We start from the raw sequence: 25,095 nt of genomic DNA on the forward strand, positions 1-25,095 counted from the left end.
TGTGCGCGCGCTTCTTCCAGTATCGCCGCTCGTGCGCGCACGCGAGCCTTCGAATGTCCCGCGTTCGTTCTATTGGAACTCGGCTGGTGGTGCCTCGCGCTCCGGGGACGGAGCGGCTGCAGTGTCTTGCAAGTTCTGTCCCGACCTTCTGCCCCTTCCTGCATTCCCCACTCCCACCACTGCTCGTTTACATTTCCCTCGTCCCGATCCTCCCTTTCTGCACAATTCAAGACCTTCGGCATGGCGGCAGCAGTCGGCTCGGCCTCGCTTCGCACCACAGCCTCTCGCTTTGCGCTGCTGAGGGTAGAGGGTGATTCATCCGATTCGGATTCGGACTCTGGGCGGATTAACAGCAACAACCGGGTCGGGAAAGGTGCCCGCGTCGGAGCTGCGAAGAAAAACAACAGCTCGCAGTCTGGGGCCGCAGGCGGTGGCAGCAGCAATGAGAAAAAGAAACAGAAAAGGAAGAAGAAGAAAGGGCAGCAGCAAAGCGAAGCGAATGAGGTAAGAGTCCGCCGGAGGCCGGAGCTGTGGAGGCTTTTAATGCAGAAGATAAATACAGACCTGTGCTTGGTGTTTGCACACACTCACACCCACTCAATGGAAGGGTTTGAAGTTCTGTATTAGTTTTGTGATTTTTTTTTCTATGGCAGAAATACATTACGATTTAAATCTAATGATTCAGACTGAACATCCTTGAATTATGTGGAGCTAATGGACAGGACGTTTCGGGTCGAGGCCCTTCTTCAGACTGGTATGAGGGGGGAGGGGGGAGGGGGGGGAGAAAGCTGAAAAAGAGGTAAGAGTAGGACAAAGTCTGGCGTGGCAGGTGGATACAGGTGAGGGGGTATTTGGCAGATGGATGGAGAAAGTGACAAAGGCTAGCGGTGAAAAGTGACAAAAAGGGTGTCAGATAAGAGATAAAGTTCCAGGAATATGAGTGGAAGGGGACAGGAGAAGAGACATTAGGAGAAAAAAAGAAATATTGGACGTGGGGAAGGGAGATGAGCACATAGAGGAGGGGAAAGGATCAGGGTGACTAGGATGGCGAGACATGGTGAGAGAAATGTGCGTACACTGGCAAGCTGGAAGAACAACACCTCATATTTGCTTGGATAGCCATCCCAAGGTATGAACATTGAATTTGCAGCTGTACACAGCACAATTTTTCCATCACCTGGTCATACTGCTGTCTTCCCCTCCTCTCTACACGCATGCATGAGTGAGTCTCCCTCTTTTTTACCTCTTCCCTTCCACCCATAACCCATCCCCTTCCAGTTTTACATTTCACTCCTGCTTTTTTTTCATTACCTGACACCCTTTTTCTCTCCTTTTCAAGCCTAGCATGTTATCTACTCCATTTTTGCTAATCACCTGCCTCATCTGTATTGATGATCACTTGCTCAGTTTTGCCCACCCCCCTCTCGACTCCATCAGTCTGAAGAAGGATCCACCATCTGCAGTTTTTTGAATTACACAGTATGGCAATGTTTTTACTTTTTAAACTGCGAATGTGGTGATGTCTTTTTTTAAATTACACCGAAACTATTGTCAAAATTCGTTTTTGTTTGTAATTTTGTTTCTTGTGTTCTATCTTTTTGGATGTAATATATATCAGAGGTTACTCTGTCCAGCTGGGTGTGTGAATAAACCCCATGGTCCTACCATGGTCCTCCCAACGTTAAAAGTCATCTTTTCACTTGTTGCCTGACCCACTGAGGTCCTCCAGCATTTTGTTTCTTGCTCGGGACTCCAGCATCGACAGTCCCTTGTGTCTCCATGGTGCTATTTGATGTCGACCAGGAGCTGATAAGACAGCAAATTAACTGCTAAATGGATCAACATACTGAGGGTTTGATAAAATATCTAAATGCAATTTGGACAAAAGGCCATTTTTTGTCCTTCGACTTCAGGGCATAACCTCTGCAATTTGCATTGTCTGGGATTGTGTCTTTCTATTTTCATACTAGAGGACCCGTGAACCCGTTGGGTCCAAACCTCTCCGGCGGGCCTCCCCTAACTGATGACCCGTGGACCCGTTGGAGGCCGGGGAGTCCTGCTCTCCTCCAACTGCCGACCCGTTGACCCATTGCCGGCCGGGGAGTCTCTCCTGGGTCCGGGTGCGGGCAAGGGGGGGAGAGGAAAGGGGAGAGGGAGCCACTCACCCCGGCCCCAGGCGGCCGTCGCGATGGCCAGCAGCAGGAGAGTGGCCGCAAGGTTGTCCTGCCGGCGGCCATCTTCTTTGACCCTCTGCTGCCACACTGCAACAAAGGAGGAGTGTCAGTAGCATCAGATCGAGCTGTGGACCCAAAGCCTCTCCTGTATTGGTCTAGCACCCTCACCCCCCCACTCACCCTTTCTTTAAAATAAATTGATTTAAAAAAAAAATGAAATGAATCTCAAGGAAATAAAGTTCCTATGTAAAATAAAGAGGTCGAGCGGGAGGTCGTAGCCAATCAATGGACACCACGTGGGGGTGAGCGGCAGGAGCAAATCAGGACGCGCCGGAGACCAATCAGAGCGGGGAGCGTCGGCGCACCCCCCCCCCCACGTGGGGTCCTGGGCCAATCGGGCATCGAGCGGGAGGTCGTAGCCAATCAATGGACACCACGTGGGGGTGAGCGGCAGGAGCAAATCAGGATGCGCTGGAGACCAATCAGCGGGGAGTGCAGGTGATCCCCCCACGTCGGACCCGTAACCATTGGGCCTAGAGTGTGTGGTCGAAGCAGAACACATAATGGCAACCCTCCCCCTACTGCGCATGCACCGGAGCTGAAGACAACATGGCAACCCAACGGCTCACACGCTAATCCGGTGGTCATCCGTTGGGCCCAAAGCTCTCCTGCATTGGTATAGCACCTTCCCCTCGCTAACTCCCCTCATTCCCCTCCCTCCCACTCACCCACTCCTTCCCCTCCCCCCTCCATCCCTCCCACCCAATCCATCTCCTCCTCCATTCCCCTCCGCCCCCCACTCACCCACGCCATCCCTCTCCCTCGCCCCCACTCACACACTCCATCCCCCATCCTCTCACAGACTCCATCCCCCCTCCCCCCCCCACTCCTTCCCCTCTCCCCCCCAAATCCCTTCCATATCCCCCTCTCCCACCCCATACCCCCTCCCCCCACTCATCCACTCCTTCCCCCCCTCACCCACTCCCCTCCACTCCCCCATCCCCTCCCCCCCACCACCACACCCCCCCTCCCTTCCCCCTCCCCTTCTGCTCCCCCCCACCCCACCTCCCCTACTCCGTTCCCCTCTACCACTCCCTTCGGGCCCAGCAACCTTATCGATCCGTGCACCCGTAAGTGAGCGAGGAGCGTCCCCCGGGACCGTGACGGGGGCAGCAACCCAACCGATCTGTGGACCCGTTGGCGGCGAAAGCCACTTGTGCCCCGTGCGTGCAGCGCTGAACGGCGGCAACGGCGATCGGTGAATGGCGACGGCAGATCCTACCGATGCGTGCACCCGTTTGCGGGCGGGGAGTGTCCCCTGGGTCCTGGCCCGTGTGTTCAGTGCTGTTCTTCGGCGAGCTGCGGGGAACGACGGAGAGCGGAGAGGCAGCGCTGATCAGTGGCGGGCGACGGCCATCTAGTTTGACCGTCTGCCGACGCCTCAAGCACCGCGCTGCACCACGGGAGGAAGGTGAGGCGTGAGGCATGCCAGGACGGGCGGCGGTCCTCCCGCTGGTCCTCCGGGGTGGGAGGAGCGCGTTTGTTAAAGTCAGTCTCCCTCCTCATTGGCCGCGACTCCCTGCCCCCCCTCCCTCATTGGCTAGCACTCTTGCGGGTCCCATTGTGACGTCACACGCTGAAGATCGTAATGAAATTGGTTTAAAAGGTGATTTTTAAACTTTAAAATCTCTCATGAAAATCTCAAATGAAACTTGTAGTAAGGCATTGCCAGGACAATGGTGATCAAGGGGCTGCTAAAATCGTGGTGCTATAGTTCACCGTTTTGGCTGTAGTTCAGTCACCACATCTCAGATGCATATATACACACACACACACACACACACACACACACACACACACACACACACACACACACACACACACACACACACACACACACACCCCCCCCCCCCCCCCGTGCGTTCAGCTCTGACTGCCGGCGAGCGGCTGCTGGGGCCGTGCGGCTGCTGGGACTACACCTCCCGGCGGGCAGCTCTGCGGCGGGAGGAATGCACAAGATGGCGGAGCTGGAGGAGGAGGAGAAGAAGGAGAGTGGTCGCCATATTTGTGCAGTGGCAACGAGTCCGTCGGTTGAAGAGGCCGTCATCAACGACGCCGTTGGTGGAAGCGGCCTTCGACGACGACGCCGTCGGTTGAAGCGGCCGCTGAAGGGGGAGGAGAAGAAGCTGCCCGCTCGGGGTTGTATTCCGGTGGTAGTGCGAGGTGCTGGGCCCTAGCGGCAGTGGGGACTCGACGACGCCGTCAGTTGAAGCGGGCGCTCGAGGAGATGGAAGGGAAGGATCAGTGGATGGGGTGGATGACCATCTCCCTCCTGCTCGGGGTCTCCTCCGGGGCCCGGCGCGGGCGAGGGGGGAGAGGAAAGGGGAGAGGGAGCCACTGACCCCGGGTGGGTGGCCTGCCAGCGGTCATCTTGTTTGGGGGAGTGGGGAGGGAAGCGCAATTAAAGTCGTACGTGTCCCATTGCGCATCACACGCTGAGTACCTTTAAGAAGTCGGATTGAAAGGTGATTTTTAAACTTTTAAATTTCTGTAACTTTCAAAATATAAGACCAATTTAAATAAAAAAATTCATTAGCAATCAGCAGGACAATGGTGATTAAGGTGGTGCTGAAATTGTGGCGCTATCGTTTACCGTTTTGGCTGTAGGTCCACATGTCCACAACAAAATCTCAGAAATACATATATACATATATAAGATCTGAGTTTATTATATTATATTAGATAGATATAGATGTCCCAGACTGAACAATGAAATTCTCATTTGCAGCAGCACTACAGAATATGTAAACATAGTACACTGTAAATAACATAATAAACGCGAGGAAAAACAGTTCAGTGTGTTTTTATAAACATACTCTAAGCACACACACGCACACACACACACACACACACACACACACACACATATATGTGTGTGTGTGTGCATATGTATAGGAAAGAACTGCAGATGCTGGTTTAAATCAAAGGTAGATGCAAAATGCTGGAATAATTCAGCGGGTCAGGCAGCATCTCTGGAGAGAAGGAATGGGTGACGTTTCGGGTCGAGACCCTTCTTCAGACTAATGTCGGGGGAGAGGGCGGGACAAAGATAGAATGTAGTCGGAGACAGTAAGACTGGTGGGAGAACTGGAAAGGGGGATAGGATAGAGAGGGAAAGCAAGGGCTATCCTAAGTTAGAGAAGTCAATGTTCATACTGCTGGGGTGTAAACTACCCAAGTGAAATATGAGTTGCTCCTCCAATTTGCACTGGGCCTCACTCTGACAATGGAGGTGGCCCAGGACAGAAAGGTCAGATTGGGAATGGGAGGGGGAATTGAAGTGCTGAGCCACCGGGAGATCAGGTAGGTTAATTTGAGGAAGGACATCCGTGCTATTGAGGCTGTGCAGCGTAGGTTCACGAGGTTAATCCCCGGGATGGCGGGACTGTCATATGAGGAAAAATTGGAGGCTGGGCTTGTATTCACTGGAATTTAGAAGGATGAGAGGGGATCTTATAGAAACATATAAAATTATAAAAGGACTGGACAAGTTAGATGCAGGAAACATGTTCCTAATGTTGGGGGAGTCCAGAACCAGGGGCCACAGTCTAAGAAAAAAGGGCAGGCCAATTAAAATTGAGATGAGAAAAATCTTTTTCACCCAGAGAGTTATGAATTCGTGGAATTCTCTGCCACAGAAGGCAGTAGAGGCCAATTCACTGGATGAATTTTAAAAAGAGTTAGATAGAGCTCTAGGGGCCAGCGGAATTAGTGGGAAATGGGGAGAAGGCAGGCACGGGTTACTGATTGTGGCTGATCAGCCATGATCACAATGAATGGCCGTGTTGGCTCGAAGGGCCAAATGGCCTCTTCCTGCACCTATTTTCTATGTTTTTAAGATGTACTGAGCGGAGGTGTTCAGCGAAACGATCGCCGAGCCTGTGCTCGGTCTCGCTGATGTAGAGAAGTTGACACCTGGAGCAGCGGATACAGTAGATGAGGTTGGAGGAGGTGCAAGTGAACCTCTGCCTCACTTGGAAAGACTGTTTGGGTCCTTGGATGGAGTCGAGGGGGGAGGTAAAAGGGCAGGTGTTGCATCTCCTGCGGTTGCAGGGGAAAGTACCTGGGGAGGGAGTGGTTTGGGTGGGAAGGGATGAGTTGACCAGGGAGTTGCAGAGGGAACGGTCTCTGCGGAAAGCAGAAAGGGGTGGGATCCCGTTGGAGATGGCAAAAATGTTGGAGGATTATATGCGGTTTTGCGATGGCTGAGGACAATATGAGGACAAGGGGGACTCTGTCCTTGATACGAATGGGGACGGGGGAGCAAGAGCAGAGCTGCGGGTTATTAAGGAGACCCTAGTGAGAGCCTCGTCTATAATGGAAGAGGGGAACCCCCGTTTCCTAAAGAATGAGGACACCTCCGATGCCCTGGTATGGAACATCTCATCCTGGGCGCAGATGCGGACTAGATGGAGGAATTGGGAGTAGTAGATAGAGTCTTTACAGGAAGTAGGGTGGGAAGAAGTGTAGTCAAGATAGCTATGGGAGTCAGTAGGTTTGTAGTAGATGTCGGTCAAAAGTCTGTTTCATGTGATGGAGACAGTGAGATCTAGAAACGGTAGGGAGATGTCGGAGATGGCCCAAGTGAATTTGAGTGCAGGATGGAAATTAGTGGTGAAGTTGATGAAATCAGTGAGTTCTGCATGGGTGCAGGAGGCAGCAACGATGCAATGGTCAATGTAGCGGAGGTAGAGTTCGGGGATAGGGCCAGTGTACGCCTGGAACAGGGAGTGTTCGACGTACCCTACAAAGAGGCAGGCCTCGCTCGGGCCCATGCGAGTGCCGATAGCTACGCCTCGGATTCGGGGGAAGTGGGAGGAGTTGAAGGAGAAGTTCTTGAGGGTAAGGACCAGCTCTGCTAGGCGGAGGAGAGTATTGGTAAATGGAAATTGGCTGGTTCTGTGGTCGATATATACTATATATATCGTACACACAAAAAACAAACTATAGTAGTGCAATAATGATAAAAATAATAGTCTATTGTAGTTCTGAGCTTAATTGAGGTTGTAGTGTTTCATAGCCTGATGGCTGTTGGGAAGAAGTTGTTCCTGAACTTGGACATTACATTTTTCGGGCTCCAGAACCTTCTTCCTGATGGCAGGGGTGAAATTACTGTGTGGCCAGGATGGTGTGGGTCCCTGATGATGCTGGCTGCCTTTTTGAGGCAGCGACTCCGATAAATCCCTTCGATGGAGTGGGAAGAGATTATGTTGGTGGAAATGCATTAGCTTCATGTAGGATATGAGGTACAATCACATGGGGTTGTCTGTGATGGAGAATGCAATGGTTGTGGATGATGCAGTTGGTCATTTCAGACTCTGGAGTTGGAGGGGAATTAATTAAAAATCACAAATTGCACCTGCAAAAGTGATCATTTTGGATTTTGACCAGGAACAGTTGAAGGCATTTCCGCTGATTCAGCGGGTTGATGTTAGATGAATTTTCATCTTCAATTGCACTCCATTTACTAGCCCTTGGCTCCTACTGTTCAAAACATGTACTTTTAAATAAGAGAAGGTATTTATTCACAAAATGCTGGAGTAACTCAGCAGGTCAGGCAGCATCTCAGGAGAGAAGGAATGGGTGACGTTTCGGGTCGAGACCCTTCTTCAGACTGAGAATGTTCCTAAGAAATGTGTTTTCTGATTTTGTTTTTGAGCCCAAGTTCAGACTTTAAAATTCACTTACTTGGAATCTCCTCATCAAGTGAAATGGTTTCTTCATCAAGAGGGTCATAAGAGCAGGAGATGAATATCGTAGAAGAGACAAATATGGTAGGAATAGGGAATGAGATAAGAATGAAGGACACTTGAGGCTGGAGTAGATGGAGGATTTTGGGGAAGGTTGGAACCAGGAATGAAGAGGATATGAGAATCAAAGTAACTGAAAAGATGACACAGTCTGGGGGACAGTTTAAGACCTTGTGGGAATGGCAAGCTCGTTGCTAACTTCTGCATTAAAATGTTTACAGGTTACAGAAATCATCTTCTGTAATACGCCACCCACTCCAATGTTACTTTCAGTCCAAATGCTTGGAAAACTCTGCTTTCTTAATCTTATGAAGATGGAAAAAACTACTGTGATTTTTATTTTGTTCACTATCATACACCATAAATCGTAAGATCATAAGTGATAGGAGCAGAATTAGGCCATTCGGCCACGTCTACGCTGATCTATCTCTCCCTCCTAACCCATTCTCCTGCCTTCTCCCCATAATCTCTGACACCTATACTAAATCATATAAATGAACAGTAGAAAGTGAGATCCTCCTTTTTACCTGGTTTCAGAAATGAGCAGAAAATGTTCAGAATTTTCCATCAATTTATACTTTAATTCCAATCAAGCAGAATGCACTTCAAATAAGGGAACCGTGATGAATAAGTGTTTCTGTTTCATTATGGAAAGATTGCTAAACAAATTAAATTCTACCACCTCCTCCCTTCCAGTACAGATAGGGGTTGTTTCCAGCAATGCAATAGGCTGGAAATCTTCACATTTGCATGCACTCAAAGATTCTTTATAACATTACAAGGGTTGAAGGATGTACATTGGTGATTCATACAAATCTGCCTGACAATAGACAACATCCACAGCCATAGAAATAAAGCTGTAATTGTGGCCAGATGAACATCTGTCCATGTACAGTTGCTTAGTATTGCTGGTGCTCCGAATTCCTCCCTGAAATTGCCTTTTGCAGATTGCACAACAGAATAATGCCAGGTTTAACTGTATTCCTGTATATCGGCGAGACCAAGCGCAGGCTGGGCGATCGTTTTGCTGAACACTTCCGTGTCTACCTTAACTGTATTCCAGTTTTTTTCGGAAGAATTTTTACCTTTTTTTCGGAAGAATTTATCATTTTTGATAGATATCAACTTTTTAAGTTTAGCTGTTTACATAAAAAAAAAATAGAATGTGCCCAGGTGTATGTGTTTTCCTCTACCATATGATTGCCCATTAATCATTTTCAATTATGTATTTTCTGGAAAGAGTGCTCTAGATAAATCACAAATGATTGAATAAGTTGAAGTTGGCATTCAACAAGGCCCCTGAATAATGATAGGGATCACTAATTGGAAAAGATATATTTTCAGTGGAGAGAGAAACGGTTAGTGTTTTAGGTCTGCGTCTCTTCTTCAAGAAGAGTAGTTTTCAGTCGGAGAGGGGGTGGGAAAGGGATGGATAAGATAAACGGAGCCAAAATGATGACTGGTTGAACTAAACAGAAATAAACTGAGTTACCTAGAGATGAAACACTGCTTCACCTGGGAAGACTGTTGGAGATTGCTCCCTTCGTGACTCCCTGGTCCACTCTTGTATCTCCACTAACTATTCCGGATATTGCGGCACTTTCCTGTGTAAATGAAGCAGTGCAACTTCTGTCCTTTTTACCTCTTCCCTTCCTATGATCCAGGGATCCAAATAGCCCTTCCAGGCGAAGCAGCGAATCACATGCATTTCTAATCTAGTTTACTGCCTGATTGGGTGACCTTTTTGGGGAACACCTGCTTCCAGTCCGCAGGCGTGACCCTGAGTTTCCAGTTGCCTGCCTTTTAATTCATCATCTCACACTTGCTTTGACCTTTCTGTCTGTGGCTTCCTACATTATTACAAGGAGTCCTAATACTTGCTTGAGGAATAATATCTTTATTGTGGATTATAGAAAGGCAAGCAACTCTTACCAATGATCACACCATTTGGTAGTGTAGATTGGGTGCCAATCTTTTGGTGAGAATGATGGCTGTGAATTGTCACTTGTGAGGAGCTCCGGACATCTGTCCAGTTAAAGGCGGCTGCAAACCTGATGATATTATATAATCAATAAGTGATAATCCTATCTGCGCGAGTGATGAGTGGAATTTATTTATCTCGTGGTTGATGACATCTGGCACTCTAAGGTTGAGACCAAATTAGTTTTCTGTATCCTGCTTGATATCAGTATCTGAGCCAAAGATTGTAACTCTCCGTGGTGGTTTGTTTGACCAAATAGCTTAGTTTGCTCATGAAACGTAGCACTTGTTTCTTCAGGCTAAGTTAAGTCAGTCATCTAAAAGGTATTTTGATTCTAGCTGAGAATAGAACAAAGCTGTCATTTTTTTGTGGTGTCAGGTTTTAAACTGATGAATTTCAAAGCCATGCCAGTGTGCACAAATGGCCATCTTTGTGTTTGAGCAAATCGCACGATTACTTTTATGAATCTCTGGGGGTGGATGGTGTGGATAGGAAATAGGTCCTTGCTATAAGGATTTTTGCTTTCCATGAATTGTACACTCCAGCAAGCTGATCTGAAAACATTTTAGGAATACAGTATATTACATTTTTATTGTAATAACAGATTTGGCTTGTAATTTCAAGCTGAATTTTTAAAGGCACACATATTAAGGTTTTATTTTACTCTTGAATGTCTTTTTAGAGCTTGGGTTACTTGCACAAATTAATGACCATGCTTGTGTTTATTTGTAAAGTCTGCAAGTAAATTGTTTCTTACTCAATGCACCTGTACATTTGATTGCGATTCTCTCAGCAAGCTTATTGTAAACATGTTCAAGAGATTTCATTTATCTTCCAATTTAGGAGAATTTCCCCTCCACCTATTTGATCCAGAAACTGCCCTTTATCTTCTTCCTGTTCATCGCCTTGCTTGGCTGAAAGGAATCTTGTGCCAAACTGACAATGAATAAAAAGACATATTCCATCCCTAATATTGTAATATTTGTAAATTCAAGTGAGAATGCTAATTCACCCATTTAACTTGGCTTTTGATTGACTCTCTTAGTTTTGCCAAATAATAATTATTTTCAATCAATGTATATTTTTTTAAAGTGTAATTATTTTCTTCATTTCCAGTGTAACTTATTATTATTTATTACCTGTAGAATAACTTGTTGTTTTTCTTTACTCCCCCACTCTCTCCCCGTTTTGTTCCAGAGGAATTGAAAACATGACCTACAATGACAGTCTCCAAATCTCTGTTACAAAAAAAATCTTAATTCAATCATGTTTCAAGGGTAGAGCTACTTTGGTAAACTGTGAGATTCTGGCTACCTTCCTATTTTTTGTCAGTTAATCAAAAAGAGTAAACCTGTAGCAATATATTAGTGAGCCTTTGTAGCTGAACTTGCATAATATTTGCACTTAAAGCTTACAAGATGGAAAATAGACAATAGACAATAGGTGCAGGAGGAGGCCATTCGGCCCTTCAAGCCAGCACCGCCATTCAATGTGATCATGGCTGATCATCATGTTCATGTTCAAAATCTTCATGTTTAAATTTTATGATCCAAGTTTCACACGGCGGGAACACAGGATTTGTGTGTCAGGTTAGAGAATCCCATAGGATTTACAGTCGATTAATTTGAAATCCAGCAACACGTTTTTGCTATAATTAAGCTTTATATGTCCTCATAAACTATAATTGAGCTTTATATGAAGAAAATACGTCCTCTTATAAACTATGATATTTGTATGAATATTGTATCTGTACATAGTTCCTGACAACAGTATTTGCTGTTATCCTGCTTTTATCTCTGCACTTTGCATTATTGATATGGGCAGTGGAAGGTTTGTTGAGAGTTCCCAAGTAAACGTCAACCTACAAGTAAAGTCTTGCGGTTGTCGTCCCTTAACTTTGTAACTACCGAGTTCTTGGCCTACACTGGACAGAATCTCCTACACTACAAATGACAGCATATTTTTTTCTTCAATTAGTTCAGGATTTGCTTTTGAACCGTAATGTTGAAGTATTGCGAGAATGTTTAACTTTACACAAAAATATATAATAAGTTCATGATTTTTTGTTCTATCTTCATAATATAAAGCTAAGAAGTCTGGCCTTTGGGAAAGGTATTTCAAAATCTTGTTCTGCTGGTATCACCGGAATGAGCAGTGCACCCTGTCAATCGGAGCAACTCCTGAACTGCCAGAATCCACCGGAGGCGGAGGGCGAGAAGTGGGAGCAGTGGAGAGAAAAGGATGAACAGGTGAGAAACAATTATTTTTACAACACTGTGAAATTGATTATCTGCGGAACATGCAAAAATACTGGCCATTACTTATTTCACCAACAAACTAATTGGTTCATATTTATCCTGGCTGAAATTGTTAATGCATAATAGCATTAAAAAAACATTTCTAACCATTGTGTATTTGACAATTGGCAGTTTTATCAATTTGCAGAGCTTTTGTGTGTGTAAAAACTTAGTCCGATATCTGCATCACTAAATGCATTTCTTCCATATCATTTTGGGTGAAGTGAAACTCGGAACAGTTTTCTATCTCATCTAGATAATTGTACCCATTTGGTTTTGAAACTGGGCTTATTTATGGTATTTATCTGCATGCTGTAATAAATTTACAAATTGGCACAATGCCTGTATATTACTCAACTTGAATGGCTTTCACCATTTCTGGGATAGAATATCCTTTGACCAGATGTCCTTTTGTCATGGTTTTACACATGCCAGTGCGCTCTCTCTGGATGGAGGTTTAGAATGAGGCAGTTACAGTGAACATAGCTACAGCGCTGAAATGTCACGGCAATGCTAATGACAATCCAATTGATCCTGTAGGTGAGATGGGTGGAAATTAACACTGAAATGCCTCTTTTAAATTGCTGTCAATATTGAACATGGCTTTGTGGGTTCAGATCAGTTGGCTTGACTAGCATGCATTTATTGTATTTAAATAGCCCCATTTATCCATGGTCATTCTTCAGTGATATTTTCATGGATGGAGAACCTGAGCTAGGAGGATGTGGAACAATTCCAGATAATAAATTATTTGTTTTAAAAGAAAATTAGTGATAGGGGAGGGAGGGAAGAGTGAAAAATAAACCACTGACCAAAATACCTAGTTGTGGCACTTATTGTTACCAATATTCCATTCCCCCCTTTCAAAATGAACCCAAATGCTCTGAATTGACAAACAATGCCACTCAGTTCCCCAAATTTTAGGTCGGAAATATATGCAATGGAAATATTTTGCAGGAAGTATATTTTGATTATGTTTTCACAACAATATTTTTAAAAAGTTTCATTCAATAAATGCTATAATGTTATCAGAGTATTTCTGGAACTTGTGATAGAGCTGCTCTGAATGCATTTTTAATTCTATATATAGCTCACCAGCGAATTGTATGAAGCAGATCTCCAAAAAGCTTTACTGAATAGCAAGTTGGAATACGAGGAGCATAAGGATGTATGTATGCATTTGAATATGAAATTTAAATTTGCTGTGCTTTTTTTCTAAAAAAAAAAGCTGCATGGCAAAAGATCTGAAAGTTCTAGCAGTGATCCATGAAGGTGTTACATGAAATGTATCCTCCGTGTCCCTCCTCTATAATAAAAGAGGTACTCCTGAACAGTTAATAACTTCTATAATTTGAAAGAACTTGTAAATAATATGAAAAAAATACTCAGCAGGTTGTCAGCAGAGTATTTCTCTCATTTTGTGTTATTTCAGATTTCCGGTATCTGTAGCTATTTAATTTCCTTTTTATTTCCCTGGATGGTATCTTGTCCACTTCAGGGTAAATCCGAATCGGAATCTGACTGTATCATTCCAAAATCAGTTTATCTGGTCAAACTCTGAACAATTTTAACACCTTGTGTATTTTATTACAAAAATAGTTTAATATTTTTGATTTGATTTTTGATTTGATTTTTCACAATCAATTGCTCTGTCAATTTTGAAGGAAATTGAATGTTGGATATGATGGAAGCTGTTGTCTCCCTCTGTCTTTGAAAGCCCAACACCATAGAGCTTTGTTTCTTGAGAGGTATCTGTTGGCCAGGGAACACTGTGCAGCCCATTAGTGAGGAGCTGGCAGGTCATATTTATCAGGAAGTAGTGAGTGAGTTCTTTGTACTTTGCCATTCCCAGCAATGCCCATCTTGCTGCAGGCCTGAGACCTACACTTTAGTGCTGAACTTTCCCCATCCCCGTCCCTCTGCAGCTGTTCCCTGACCTATTGATGATTCATTGTTGGATTCCTGCCAGGTTCCCAGCACCAAGATCCATTGCATGGCAGCAGGAACCTGAGGGGATCGCATTGAATTTATTAGTAGCATATCTTTATGGGAATAATGCTACAATGTCCCCTTTTAGCACTCGTTCCTGATAATGCATCTTGAGAGCTTAATGAGGTGCCAGTGAATAGAGAAATGTCTGTAATTTACAAACAAAATACATATTCTCTCATCCAGTTTTGTTGCTTTTCCTGGCATTTGTAACAATCTTATTTTAATAACGATCTTCATTGAACTTCATCTTAAATCTTGAAACACATTTTTTACAGTGTTTTGATGCTGATAATACTTCTCCTCAAACGAAAGGACCGAGTAGAAAGGAAAAACGAAAGCACCTTCAGGGAAAAGATAAACCTGCTACAGTTTCATTGAAAGATTTTCAGACTGATGGAAGTACAGGTAGTATTGGAGTTGTGTCAATATGTTTTGTTTTGAACAGTGTGATTGTGTATAACAAGATTTGGTGTTCATAAATTTTATCCCTTGCAAAAACGATTGCTAGTTTTTAGTTTTCATGTAACACTAAAAAGAGAAAATTGACTACTTATCCTGAGGCAGCGGGTCTAATCCCTTCTTGCTTCCCATTCGCTATGTGAGGGAAGAGGCTGTAGCGATCGGTATCTATTCACGAAGAGTGTAGGATAGTTCAATCTGGAGAAAAGTGCTCTTGAGAATTTCAGCAGTGGAGATGGTGAAATTATGGAGCTGAAAGTAAGTGATTTACAGAGATTCCTGATTACATCGAATTCCAGACATTGCATAATTATTGAGCAACTTGGAAATAGACTGTACCATTAAGACTGTACCATTTTATGCACGAGCTCATTTTAAACCATATTAACTTTTTCATTCTCTCTCTTTAGATCAGACAAATAAAAAATCTGAGGTATGCTACTTAAGTGATTCTGGTAAATGATTTATATTGAGGTGCATAATATGTTTTGTAATTCAATGTTTACAATCTTTTTAATAATAGATTTATTTACAATATTGCCTGGAATTTGAAATTTAGCTTTAAAATATTCTTTTTATAAAGTAATATTGAAATTCAGCAAAATAACTGGTAGAAAACATTTTTTTAAATTTAATTAATCGTGTTTTGGACTTGCATTATGTTAGAGATATTTATAATAATTTTTAAAAGGAAATTGGCCATGTATTTTTGATAAATAAATTGCAGTGTTGGGGTAAGCAGGGGAGTGGATCAAATGGTTTGGTCTACAGTGTATCTGCAAGCATGAGAACTGGCTTTATCGTGTTGATTTTCTTTGTCCAATACACCTTTTGATGCACCTTTTGATGTATTGTCCAATACACCTTGAATTAACTGCAGAAATCTTACATTGTGTCTCTAGGAACCAAAACCTGTGCAAGCAACAACAGATGAGGATAGCTTCTTTATTAAATTGGATGAAGCTGCAAGTAAAATACTGGTAATGGAGAGGAGAAAGCAATTATCAAGTTCTAATGGATTGGACAGTATCTCACAAGAGAGCCAGGTATGTATTTACTAGAATATACTTCTAAGGTTTGGTTGATATGTCAGGACTTGGTATTTCACTTTTAACTACTTCGAGCTTTAGAATAATGCAATAATGAACAGGCCTTTTGGCTCATCATTGCCACAATGACCATCAAGCACTAATTTGCATGAAGTTTACATTAATTCCACTCCATTCCTCCCACATTCCTATCAACACCCCAGATTCTACCACTTACCTATGCACTGGGACACTTTACTGTGGCTAAACAACCAACTGATAAGACCACCCAAAGGAAAACCATGTAGAGGAAGAATGTGCATTCTCCACACAGACACCACCAGAAGTCAGGATTGAACCTGGAGCTGTAAGGCAGTAGCTTTACCTGCTCTATTTCTGTGCTGTCTCAAAGCTGCTTGTTTTCCATGAGAAGTTTCAAATAATGTAGATAATAAGCTTAGTAGTGGTTTAAGGATTGTGTTCTGCCCTACATTCTTACAAACATAATTCCACATTAAATTTAACGATGCACCTTTCATTCATTTTTAATATATTTCCAATATTTTTACAGCTACTGCTAATGATCTCATAGAATAGGAGGAAAACATTTAGAGAACAAAACTGTTCTTAGGTATGTAGGACTGAGTTAACTAAAGATAAATACTTTTACTTTGATTCAATGGATGATTTAACTCCCTAGAATTATGTTTAAAAAATTTCCAGTGTTACTGAACTGTTTAAACATTTTGTAAATAGAATTTGAATTTGTAAGATCCCTATTTGCTTTCTAAAAGTAATGACTGGAAAATGAATAGACAACAGCTGTGGCTGTTACTGGTGATTTGATACTCATGAAACTCGAGTTGAGTATGTGTTGAGTATTTTGGGTGGTGGTGCAGGGGTCATTGAGAAACAGTAGAAAGGGATGAGTGTTTATCTCAGAGTATTTCCCTGGTTTAACATCAGTGAAGCAGTGTTGAATACCAGAATGTTGTATCACACATTTCAGGATTGATCCACAACCACAGTTGTTTTTCTAATAAGCAGACAAAACGTAAAGACTGCTTATTAGAGATTCATAACAGTTAAAAAGTATAGACAGGTTCTAAGTTCAAAATATTACGTACTATACTTTTTGGCCAGAATACAATCTACATTCAGACTGAAACAAGTGTAGTGAGTACAAGAGAGGATGGGTATTTTAACAATAAGTTTCGTGTCATTGGTAGTTCTAAGAAGATTTTTACTGCCAGCAACAGAAACCACAAGATCATGCCATTGCAATCTGTGTGGGTGGCAGATGGGGAAGGACTTTGGGAGAAGTGTCTTAAAATGTTATTTTTGCTTTCAAATCACAGAATGGTGCAGCAGAGAATGAGGCCATTTGACTTGTCGAGTCTGTGCAGACTCTGTCAGAGCAATCCTGCTGATCTTACTCCCTACCATCTCAGTGTGGCCCTAGTTCCGATTCTCCTACAAGTGTACATGTTCCCTGCATTTAGCCTATCAAGATCACTCAGAATTTTGTTTGTTTCAATCATGTCACCACCTATTCTTCCAAACTCCAGCATGTCCTTAACCTGTCCACCATTTCCTTGTAATATGTTTGGAGTGGGCAGGCAATCTTAACGTTATTTCTTAAATAACAAGGTCAATACTGTACACTGGTGAGTGCACATCTGGGATACAAACCATTGTTTAAATTAAGTATTGTATCCATACATTTGGATTAATTTCCCAAGCAATAAATTATATTCTGTTAATTTTCCTTATTACTTGTTGTACCTACAAGTTGTGCTTTTGGACACCCAGATTATTTTCGATCTCAGCTTTGCAATCTCTTATATTTAGACTGGTTTGTTTTTGGTTTGTTTCCATGCCAAAATATAGAATTTCACAAGCTCACACAATATACTGTTCATATAGAAACGTGGTCTCTCTCTCTACTCTTTCCAAGTCTTTCATCTTCCAAAGTACCTTTAACAAGTTGTAAGAATGAGGGGCTCTGCCAATGACGGACTGCACTGCATACTCCACTTTGCAGCTTCTTGCATTTTTGTGTGTTGGAATTGCTGTACCAGTCTATGATGCATCCAATGCATTTGTAGAAGTGTGTTGGGATATTCAATGACATGCCAAATCTCCTTACACTTATAAGAAAGTAGAACTAGAAGCTGGCAGGCCTTCTTTAGATTACATCTACGTGCTGGGCTCAGGACGTCATCTGAGATGATACCCAGGAATTTGAGGCTGCTAACCCTCTCACCACCGCCAACTCGCTAATGAAAATTGGCATGTGGATTCCTGACTTTCCGTTTCAGAAGTCGGTGATTAGTGTCCTGGTTTTGTTGACCTGAATGTGATCTTGGTGCGGCCTCTCTTTCCTGGGCTCTGATTCATCACCACCTGTGATTTGGCCAACAACAATGGTGTGGTTGGCAGTTATGGATGGCTTTGGAGTCATGGGTGTAAAGAGTAGAGCGGAGGCTAAGCATGGAGCCTTGAAGTGACTTATGTTAGCGGTTAGTGAGTAAGAGTTGTTGTTACCGATCTTCACTGATTGCGGTCTGCAAATTAGGAATTTGAAGATTGAGTTACAAAGGGAGTTAGAGTCCTAGGTCTTGGAAGTTGGCAATGATTGTGTTGAAAATTACACTGTAGTCAATGAACAACAGCCTGATGTATGTGTTCCTGTTATCAGATGGCCCAGAGCAGAGAACCAGTGCATCTGCTGTTGACCTGTAGAAACAAGGTACTGCAGATGCTGGTTAATCTGAAGAATGGTCTTGACCAGAAATGTCACCTATCCATGTTCTCCAGTGATGCTGAATTACTCCAGCACTTTGTGTCTTCTGTTGACTTATAAGCAAATTGAAGCAGATCCAGGATATTTCTGAGGCAAGAGCTAATTCACGACATAATCTACCCCTCAAAGCACTTTGTTACGGTGGACCTAATTGCTACCAGATGGTAATCATTGTGACGGGTCACCATGCTCTTCTTGGGCACCAGGATGATAAATGTCCTGTGACGAAGGCGGGAACTTCAGTTTTTGTAGAATCAAAAGATTGAGGATACTTTTGATTACTCCAGCCAGTTGGTCTGCACTGAATCTGTGCAAACTGTGTGTTCAACACTATATTTAGTCCAACTCTAAATTTGTCTTGCCACCAGAATAAACAACTTGTATAGATAGATAACATTTGTCATTTACCCCATTGCTCCTCCTACCACACTTCCCTGCCATCCACACAATGAACACTGGCAGCTGAGTTTGGCAGATTCTGTTGAGTGGCCCAGGTAACAGCAGTGCATTTTGTAGATGGTACACACTGCAGCCATAGTTCACTGATAGTGGAAAGAATGCTGAGACTGGAGGTGGGCAAAGGTACCAATCTTTAATCTCTAGTCATCACACTCTTGTGACTTACAGATGATGGAAAGATATTTTTAATCTGTCAGGAGGTGAGTCACTCATGATTGGGTACCCAGCCTCTGATCTGCTATTAAGGCCACAGTTTGTTTTGTGGCTACAGTTTTTTTGTGTGGCTGATCTAATTTGTTCCTGGTCAGTCATGATCCCCAAGTTGATGATGGTGTGAGATTTGGCAATGTTAATATCATTGAATATCAAGGGTAGGTGGAGAGATTTCTCTCATTGGAGAAGATCTCTTTTCACCTGGCACATTAGCACAAATATTGTATTTGTGCTGCTGTTTATGAACAGGATTCAACTTTGTAGTTTTTGCACAATGCTCGGTAAATGTTTGTGGTGTAAATCTAAGAAACAACAGCTCAACATATGGCTGGTTCACGAGTGTGCATCAAGAGTGAATTAGATTGGCTTTCTTATTTCGGATGTACAATTGGAAGACGGAACGACAAACAGTAATACTTGTGTAAAAGATCAAGAGTCTATTATGTACATAATTCTATACTTAACAGCGGGTGATGGTAGCTCACACCAGCTTCAGTCTTGAGTCCCTTTGACACAGCTAATCTTGTCTTCAGCCATTCTCGTCTTTCCTACTTGGCTATACAAGTCGTAAGCTTGTGTGAATCTTCCTTCCATATGTTTATCTTTATCCTTCAATTCTGAGACAGGGCTACTCAATCAAATTCCACATAGTATTGAGGAATCCATTTGATTCCATTGACTACATTATTCAAAAATTCTACGAGCGCTGATCCCATATGAGCTTTTGATTTCATTCAGCTTAGTACTTCGTAGTAGTTTGGGCACTACTTCATTTTTTCTTAGTGGTGATAACTTGTTCACTTGTTCATCACATTGAAAGATTCATGCAGTCCCATAAAATGTTGCCCCACTGGCTTCACCATATAATTTTTTGCCTGGCTTCATTTTGTTTGCAATCTTAAACAATCAGCAGGAAACTAATATGTAGGAAAGAACTGCAGATGCTGGTTTAAATCGAAGGCAGACACAAAATGCTGGAGTAACTCAGCAGGACAGGCAACATCTCTGGAGAGAAGGAACGGGTGACATTTCGGGTCGAGACCCTTCTTCAGATTAGGGTCTTGACCCGAAACCTCACCCATTCCTTCTCTCCAGAGATGCTGCCTGTCCCGCTGAGTTACTTCAGCATTTTGTGTCTACCAGCAGGAAACTAACTTGCATTATAAAAACTATTGCTTTGAACAACTGCTACAACCATGGGGTATTTGCTTACCTCAGTTCTGCATTGTGTAATTCCAACCCAAAGATTATTTCAGTAAAATGAGTGGCTTGGCTCAACATATGGCTAGTTCAGAAGCGCACATCTAGAGTGAATTTTATTTCAGTAAAACTATCATGAGCAGATGTATGGTTTATCATATCATATCATATATATACAGCCGGAAACAGGCCTTTTCGGCCCACCAAGTCCGTGCCGCCCAGTGATCCCCGCACATTAACACTATCCTACACCCACTAGGGACAATTTTTACATTTACCCAGCCAATTAACCTACATACCTGTACGTTTACAGATTAGTTAATGAATTTTTCACCCTTAGCTTCTTTACCCAACGTAACTATCATTATCATATCTTTACGATTACACTTTTTACAAATCTCCACAAAGAAAAGATCAAAAGGGATTGTCAAGTGTTACCTGGGATGTCAACTGGTTTTAGAAGCCTTGCTCTTTAAAATTGGTCAACTGGGCCAATTTTCAACAGTCAGATCTGTTTGGAGTCTGTGCCTTATAATATAATTAGAATGACACACAAAATGATGGAGGGTGGCCTTAGTGTGAATTGAAATGATTGTACAGTACACGAGGTCTGATCTTTTTTAATTTCGCAGTTGCCCACTTTGAAATTCCCATGATGCTTCAGTGTGCTTCAATGCATAGTTCAAATTTCTTGCAAGAATATAACTGATTTAACAATCATGTATGGCCCGTTTAATGTAAGCATTAAACATCCCTGGAAGAATTTCTATTTGAAAAAAATAGGACATTTAATGAAATGATCTTTGCAAAATAATGGAGTGAGACTTATTATGACACAACAGGTCATTCAGCCCATATAGTCTGTGCCAGTACCTAAGAGCATTTTATGTGAAAAGAGAATTTAAATATCTTTGACTCATTGTAATCAGAAAAATATTTTTATTTTTCTTGCAGGAAGTTATTTCTAATAATGCAAGAACTGAACACTTAAAAGATAAACTAGAAAAGAAGGACCTGAAAATTCTCCAGTTGAAACAAACAGTTGCTGAGTGGGAAGTAAGTCTTTCAATCTTACCCTTTACTTTTCTGAATAAGAATTTTTTTTAACTGACACTTTTCAGTTTCTCTTTTAAAATAGACAAAATATAAAGAAGTGAAGGCTAGAAATGCTCAGCTTTTGAAGATGCTACAGGAAGGTGAAAGTAAGTATGTATATTAATGTGTGGTAATTTTAGGTAGACTGGTAGTTGTACCTGCCCTGGCATTCATTTAAGTGATTGTTAATGGATACACTTGCATTTTACCAGCTTTAAAATATAATTACTTGATGGGTTTATTTTAAAAGCATTTATTGATCTTTGTTTTAAGTGCTCCAGTTGCTTCTGGATTGCAGTTATTTGGGGGCATTAAATCACACAGACACAGTGCCAATGATTCTTAATGTCTCATAAAACATTGATATCACTGAATTTGTTGCCACAATGAGCCAGATTTTATTGTAGCACATTATTTGTAATAAGACTTGCTCTTGCATGTTTATGCATTAAATATTTTTTATGCGTGGCAATTTGCTGCTGATAACTGAAGGAGGCAAACTGGACATATTGGACCCGAGTGAAAAGGATAACCAATCAAATTGAAGGATTGTGAAATAACCAGAGGAACTACTCGGGGGTAAATTTGTATTAGAATGGGGTAATTCAGATATCAAAGTGGGGGAAAGATAGATTAACTGAAGTAACGGGCCTAGATTTACACAATGCAAAAGCACGGTGCCATGTAATGGAACTTCTTAGTAAAATTGATTACCAAGCTCAATCAGACACGGAATCTTCTGGGTCCTCAGTGTTTTGAATACATTAATGCATGAAGGTGCATGGATGTGGGTAGTAATGTTCAGCTGCATACTTCATATATCTGGACTCCACTTCTCTCACCTGTGCTGTCTTTGGATGAGTAGCCACTCCTGCAGAACCAAGAGTTCATAAAATGTCTTTAGAACTGCTTTGATACAAATTAAAAGGGACCTTGTACCCAGTCGATGGCATCTGGTACCAGGAACTAAACATCAAGTAAGTCCACCAAGTAAAAGGAATTTGCCCCCTAGGTGGTCTTTGGGTGGTTGGGGAGTTGAAGTGAGTTTTCACTCCTCTACCATCCATCACTACTTCTCTCTCTCCACAATGCAACTAATCACCATTTCCCCAGCCTTACACTCAGGATTTATTCCACCCCAACAACCTGGCCTGGTACCTGTGACCACATGATTTCCTCAGAAGTGGCAGAACAGCAAGAGTGTCAAGTATATAATGCCTCTTCTCCTTAACGTGATATCCTTAGACTTGCAGTGGTGGATCCCACAAAGATCATTCATTGGTGGACTGTGGATCGCCTACGATGTATATTTCAAGTCATGGAAGAATATCTAGGCTAAATGAGGTTTAACACAATTACAAATCAAACATTGTAAAAGTTTCTGACAGCTACCAATGACTGAATGTATGAAGCTTCATACAGACCTCCCAACCCTTCCGAATTTTGCAGGATGTTTCTGCTTTATTTCATTTCCGCCATTCCGATTTCGCCTCACATATTTCGGCAAAACACATGCCTCGCCGCTCGCCCCGCCCTGCCACTGGCCTCGTTGCTCGCCGCTGGCCTCACTTCGCCTCGCCGCTGGCCTGCCCCATGCCTAGCCTCACTGTGTAGCGTCAGGCCCGTTGATGTTGACAGGGGATGGGGGGGATGGGGTTAGGGTGCGGGGGAGTGGGAGGGGAGGTGGGAGGGGGAGGGGGGAGTGGAGGTGGGGGGGGGGGGGGGAGTAGGGAGGGGGAGTAGGGAGGGGTGGGGGGGACATGGAACGTTGTGATTTGCTGTTGAAGACCACTGAAGCAAGTAAGTCTTCAATGAAATTAGGTATGTGCAGTTTTAAATGAAACTCTTTCTTCATAACTTAGTCATACATTTTAAGACCATTGTTCTTTTATTCAATACCAAGAGAATTAGGATATGTAAGGAAAAAGCAAAATAGAAAAAACAAAACAATATTTTCTTTGTGCTGTAAAAAGTATTTCTGTTCAATAACCTTTCTATAAATAGCAGAATATATTCATGATAGGCCTGACATTGTACATGTAGTTCAAGAGCTACACACTGTTGGAAATAATAGTTGTTTTTCACACATTAATGTAGCGCAAGCGTATGCGCATTTGGCGTGCATACCTTTTTTTGCTGAAAAGTTGCATTTCGTGCCATATTATGAATTTTGATGTAAAATTCTGAATGTTGGACATCAAAATTATGAACTTGTAAAATCAAATGTTGGGAGGTCTGTTCATACTTCCAGCATTGATTTTAAAGTCTAGTTAAAATAAACAGATACTTGAGTCTTGGAATGAATAGCAAGGTAACTTTCTGTGGTGTGATTAGCTTATCTCTAGTATAGCAGATTCACACTTTTCCAGCAGAAAGACAAAGAATATGCCAAGATGATTTTTCACATTAATGGCAGGGACTTCTATGCCTGTGGTTTAACTATTTGTGGAACAGCTTTGTAATGGGTTTTTTACAGTAAGTATGCCAGAGGCAAATTTTCTATTCATTTTAACCTAACCATGCCCATTGAGAAGCTTACATGGTCTGAGTGAATGCTGAGTTAGTTTCTTCTGTGGCAAGTAAGATTGTGCAGCACTTGAAACAACCAGGCTATCCACTCGTATCTAATGGACAGATTGGATTCAATTGGAACTAATTGTGTCTGTGTTATGTAAATCTAAATTAAAATTTGGATGAGGGTTTGGAATGCCCCGAATGCTCCCTACACGCAACTTTTTTGGCATCCAGGTTTTTTTTGATGTTGCTCACAAATAAGTTTGTTTTGCATTACAGTGAAGGATAAAGCAGATATCCTTTTGCAAGTTGATGAACTCTTAAGTATTAAGAATGAATTAACATTGCAGGTAAGAGTCAGCAAGTACAAGTGAATGATTAATACCTTGTAATATTCACCGGGATTATTATGACGGCATATACGGAGGTATTTTGCACATAAGGAAATATATAAAATCAGCTTGCTTTCACTATGTGATGTCTCACTTTGCTTTATTTAGTTAAGGTTCAGACCAGAGTGCCACATGATTGGTTGTTACAAAATGATCACTGAGAATTAACATTTGGAAATGAGATGACTAAAGAATGCAGCAATAACATTTTAATGCACTGTGAGGATAATGTAAATCAATAATGATTTGCTCCAGCAGTCTCTTCTACTTATAAATTTCCAGTGGATGAATTGTTGTTGTTTAAATATAGACATCATTGTATCTGTTGTACAAAGTTAAATATTATAATTATCTTTGCTCAGGTTACTGGTTTACATGCAGCTCTGGAACAAGAAAAATCAAAAGTCAAGTTACTACAGGCAGATTTAACAAAATTTCAGGTAAAATGTTCACTAAAATGGGCTGTCTTTCAGATATATCTAACTTAAATGGTTAACAGTTAACTAAGTTTTAAAACAAGTAGGAATCTTGGTAAATTTAAGTTCACCTACATTTCTAAATGTGACAACTAAACAAGTAAAATTAAACAAGTAAGAATACATGTAAACTTTCAAGTCATACTCAAATCAAATCTATACATGTGCTTTGCAAGGTGTTACTGTCAAATCTAAAGTG

The 25,095-nt window shown here is 42.2% G+C and overlaps 1 protein-coding gene and 1 long non-coding RNA gene across 4 annotated transcripts in view; one reads left to right on the top strand and one right to left on the bottom strand.

Annotated features, from left to right (window-relative positions):
* Positions 1–25,095, top strand: part of gkap1 (G kinase anchoring protein 1) — a 26,740-nt gene continuing 1,645 nt past the window's right edge. The window contains exons 1-10 of one of the 3 annotated variants that reach the window (XM_078396193.1): positions 2–504; positions 12,053–12,214; positions 13,353–13,430; positions 14,530–14,649; positions 15,123–15,146; positions 15,616–15,759; positions 21,374–21,475; positions 21,558–21,621; positions 24,308–24,378; positions 24,783–24,860. In XM_078396193.1, coding sequence (XP_078252319.1) covers positions 241–504; positions 12,053–12,214; positions 13,353–13,430; positions 14,530–14,649; positions 15,123–15,146; positions 15,616–15,759; positions 21,374–21,475; positions 21,558–21,621; positions 24,308–24,378; positions 24,783–24,860 — 1,107 coding nt within the window. In that variant the 5' untranslated portion in view covers positions 2–240. Of the gene's footprint in view, positions 505–12,052; positions 12,215–13,352; positions 13,431–14,529; positions 14,660–15,122; positions 15,147–15,615; positions 15,760–21,373; positions 21,476–21,557; positions 21,622–24,307; positions 24,379–24,782; positions 24,861–25,095 lie in introns of all 3 variants that reach the window. The other 2 variants (XM_078396192.1, XM_078396194.1) reach the window with 2 other exon arrangements.
* LOC144592025 (uncharacterized) overlaps positions 24,470–25,095 on the bottom strand; it is a 15,277-nt gene continuing 14,651 nt past the window's right edge. Inside the window, exon 3 of the long non-coding RNA XR_013547060.1 lies at positions 24,470–24,803. This is a non-coding gene — a long non-coding RNA (uncharacterized LOC144592025). The remainder of the gene's footprint in view (positions 24,804–25,095) is intronic.

The sequence above is a fragment of the Rhinoraja longicauda genome, chromosome 3 (assembly GCF_053455715.1).
Source record: "Rhinoraja longicauda isolate Sanriku21f chromosome 3, sRhiLon1.1, whole genome shotgun sequence".
NCBI lineage: Eukaryota > Metazoa > Chordata > Chondrichthyes > Rajiformes > Arhynchobatidae > Rhinoraja > Rhinoraja longicauda.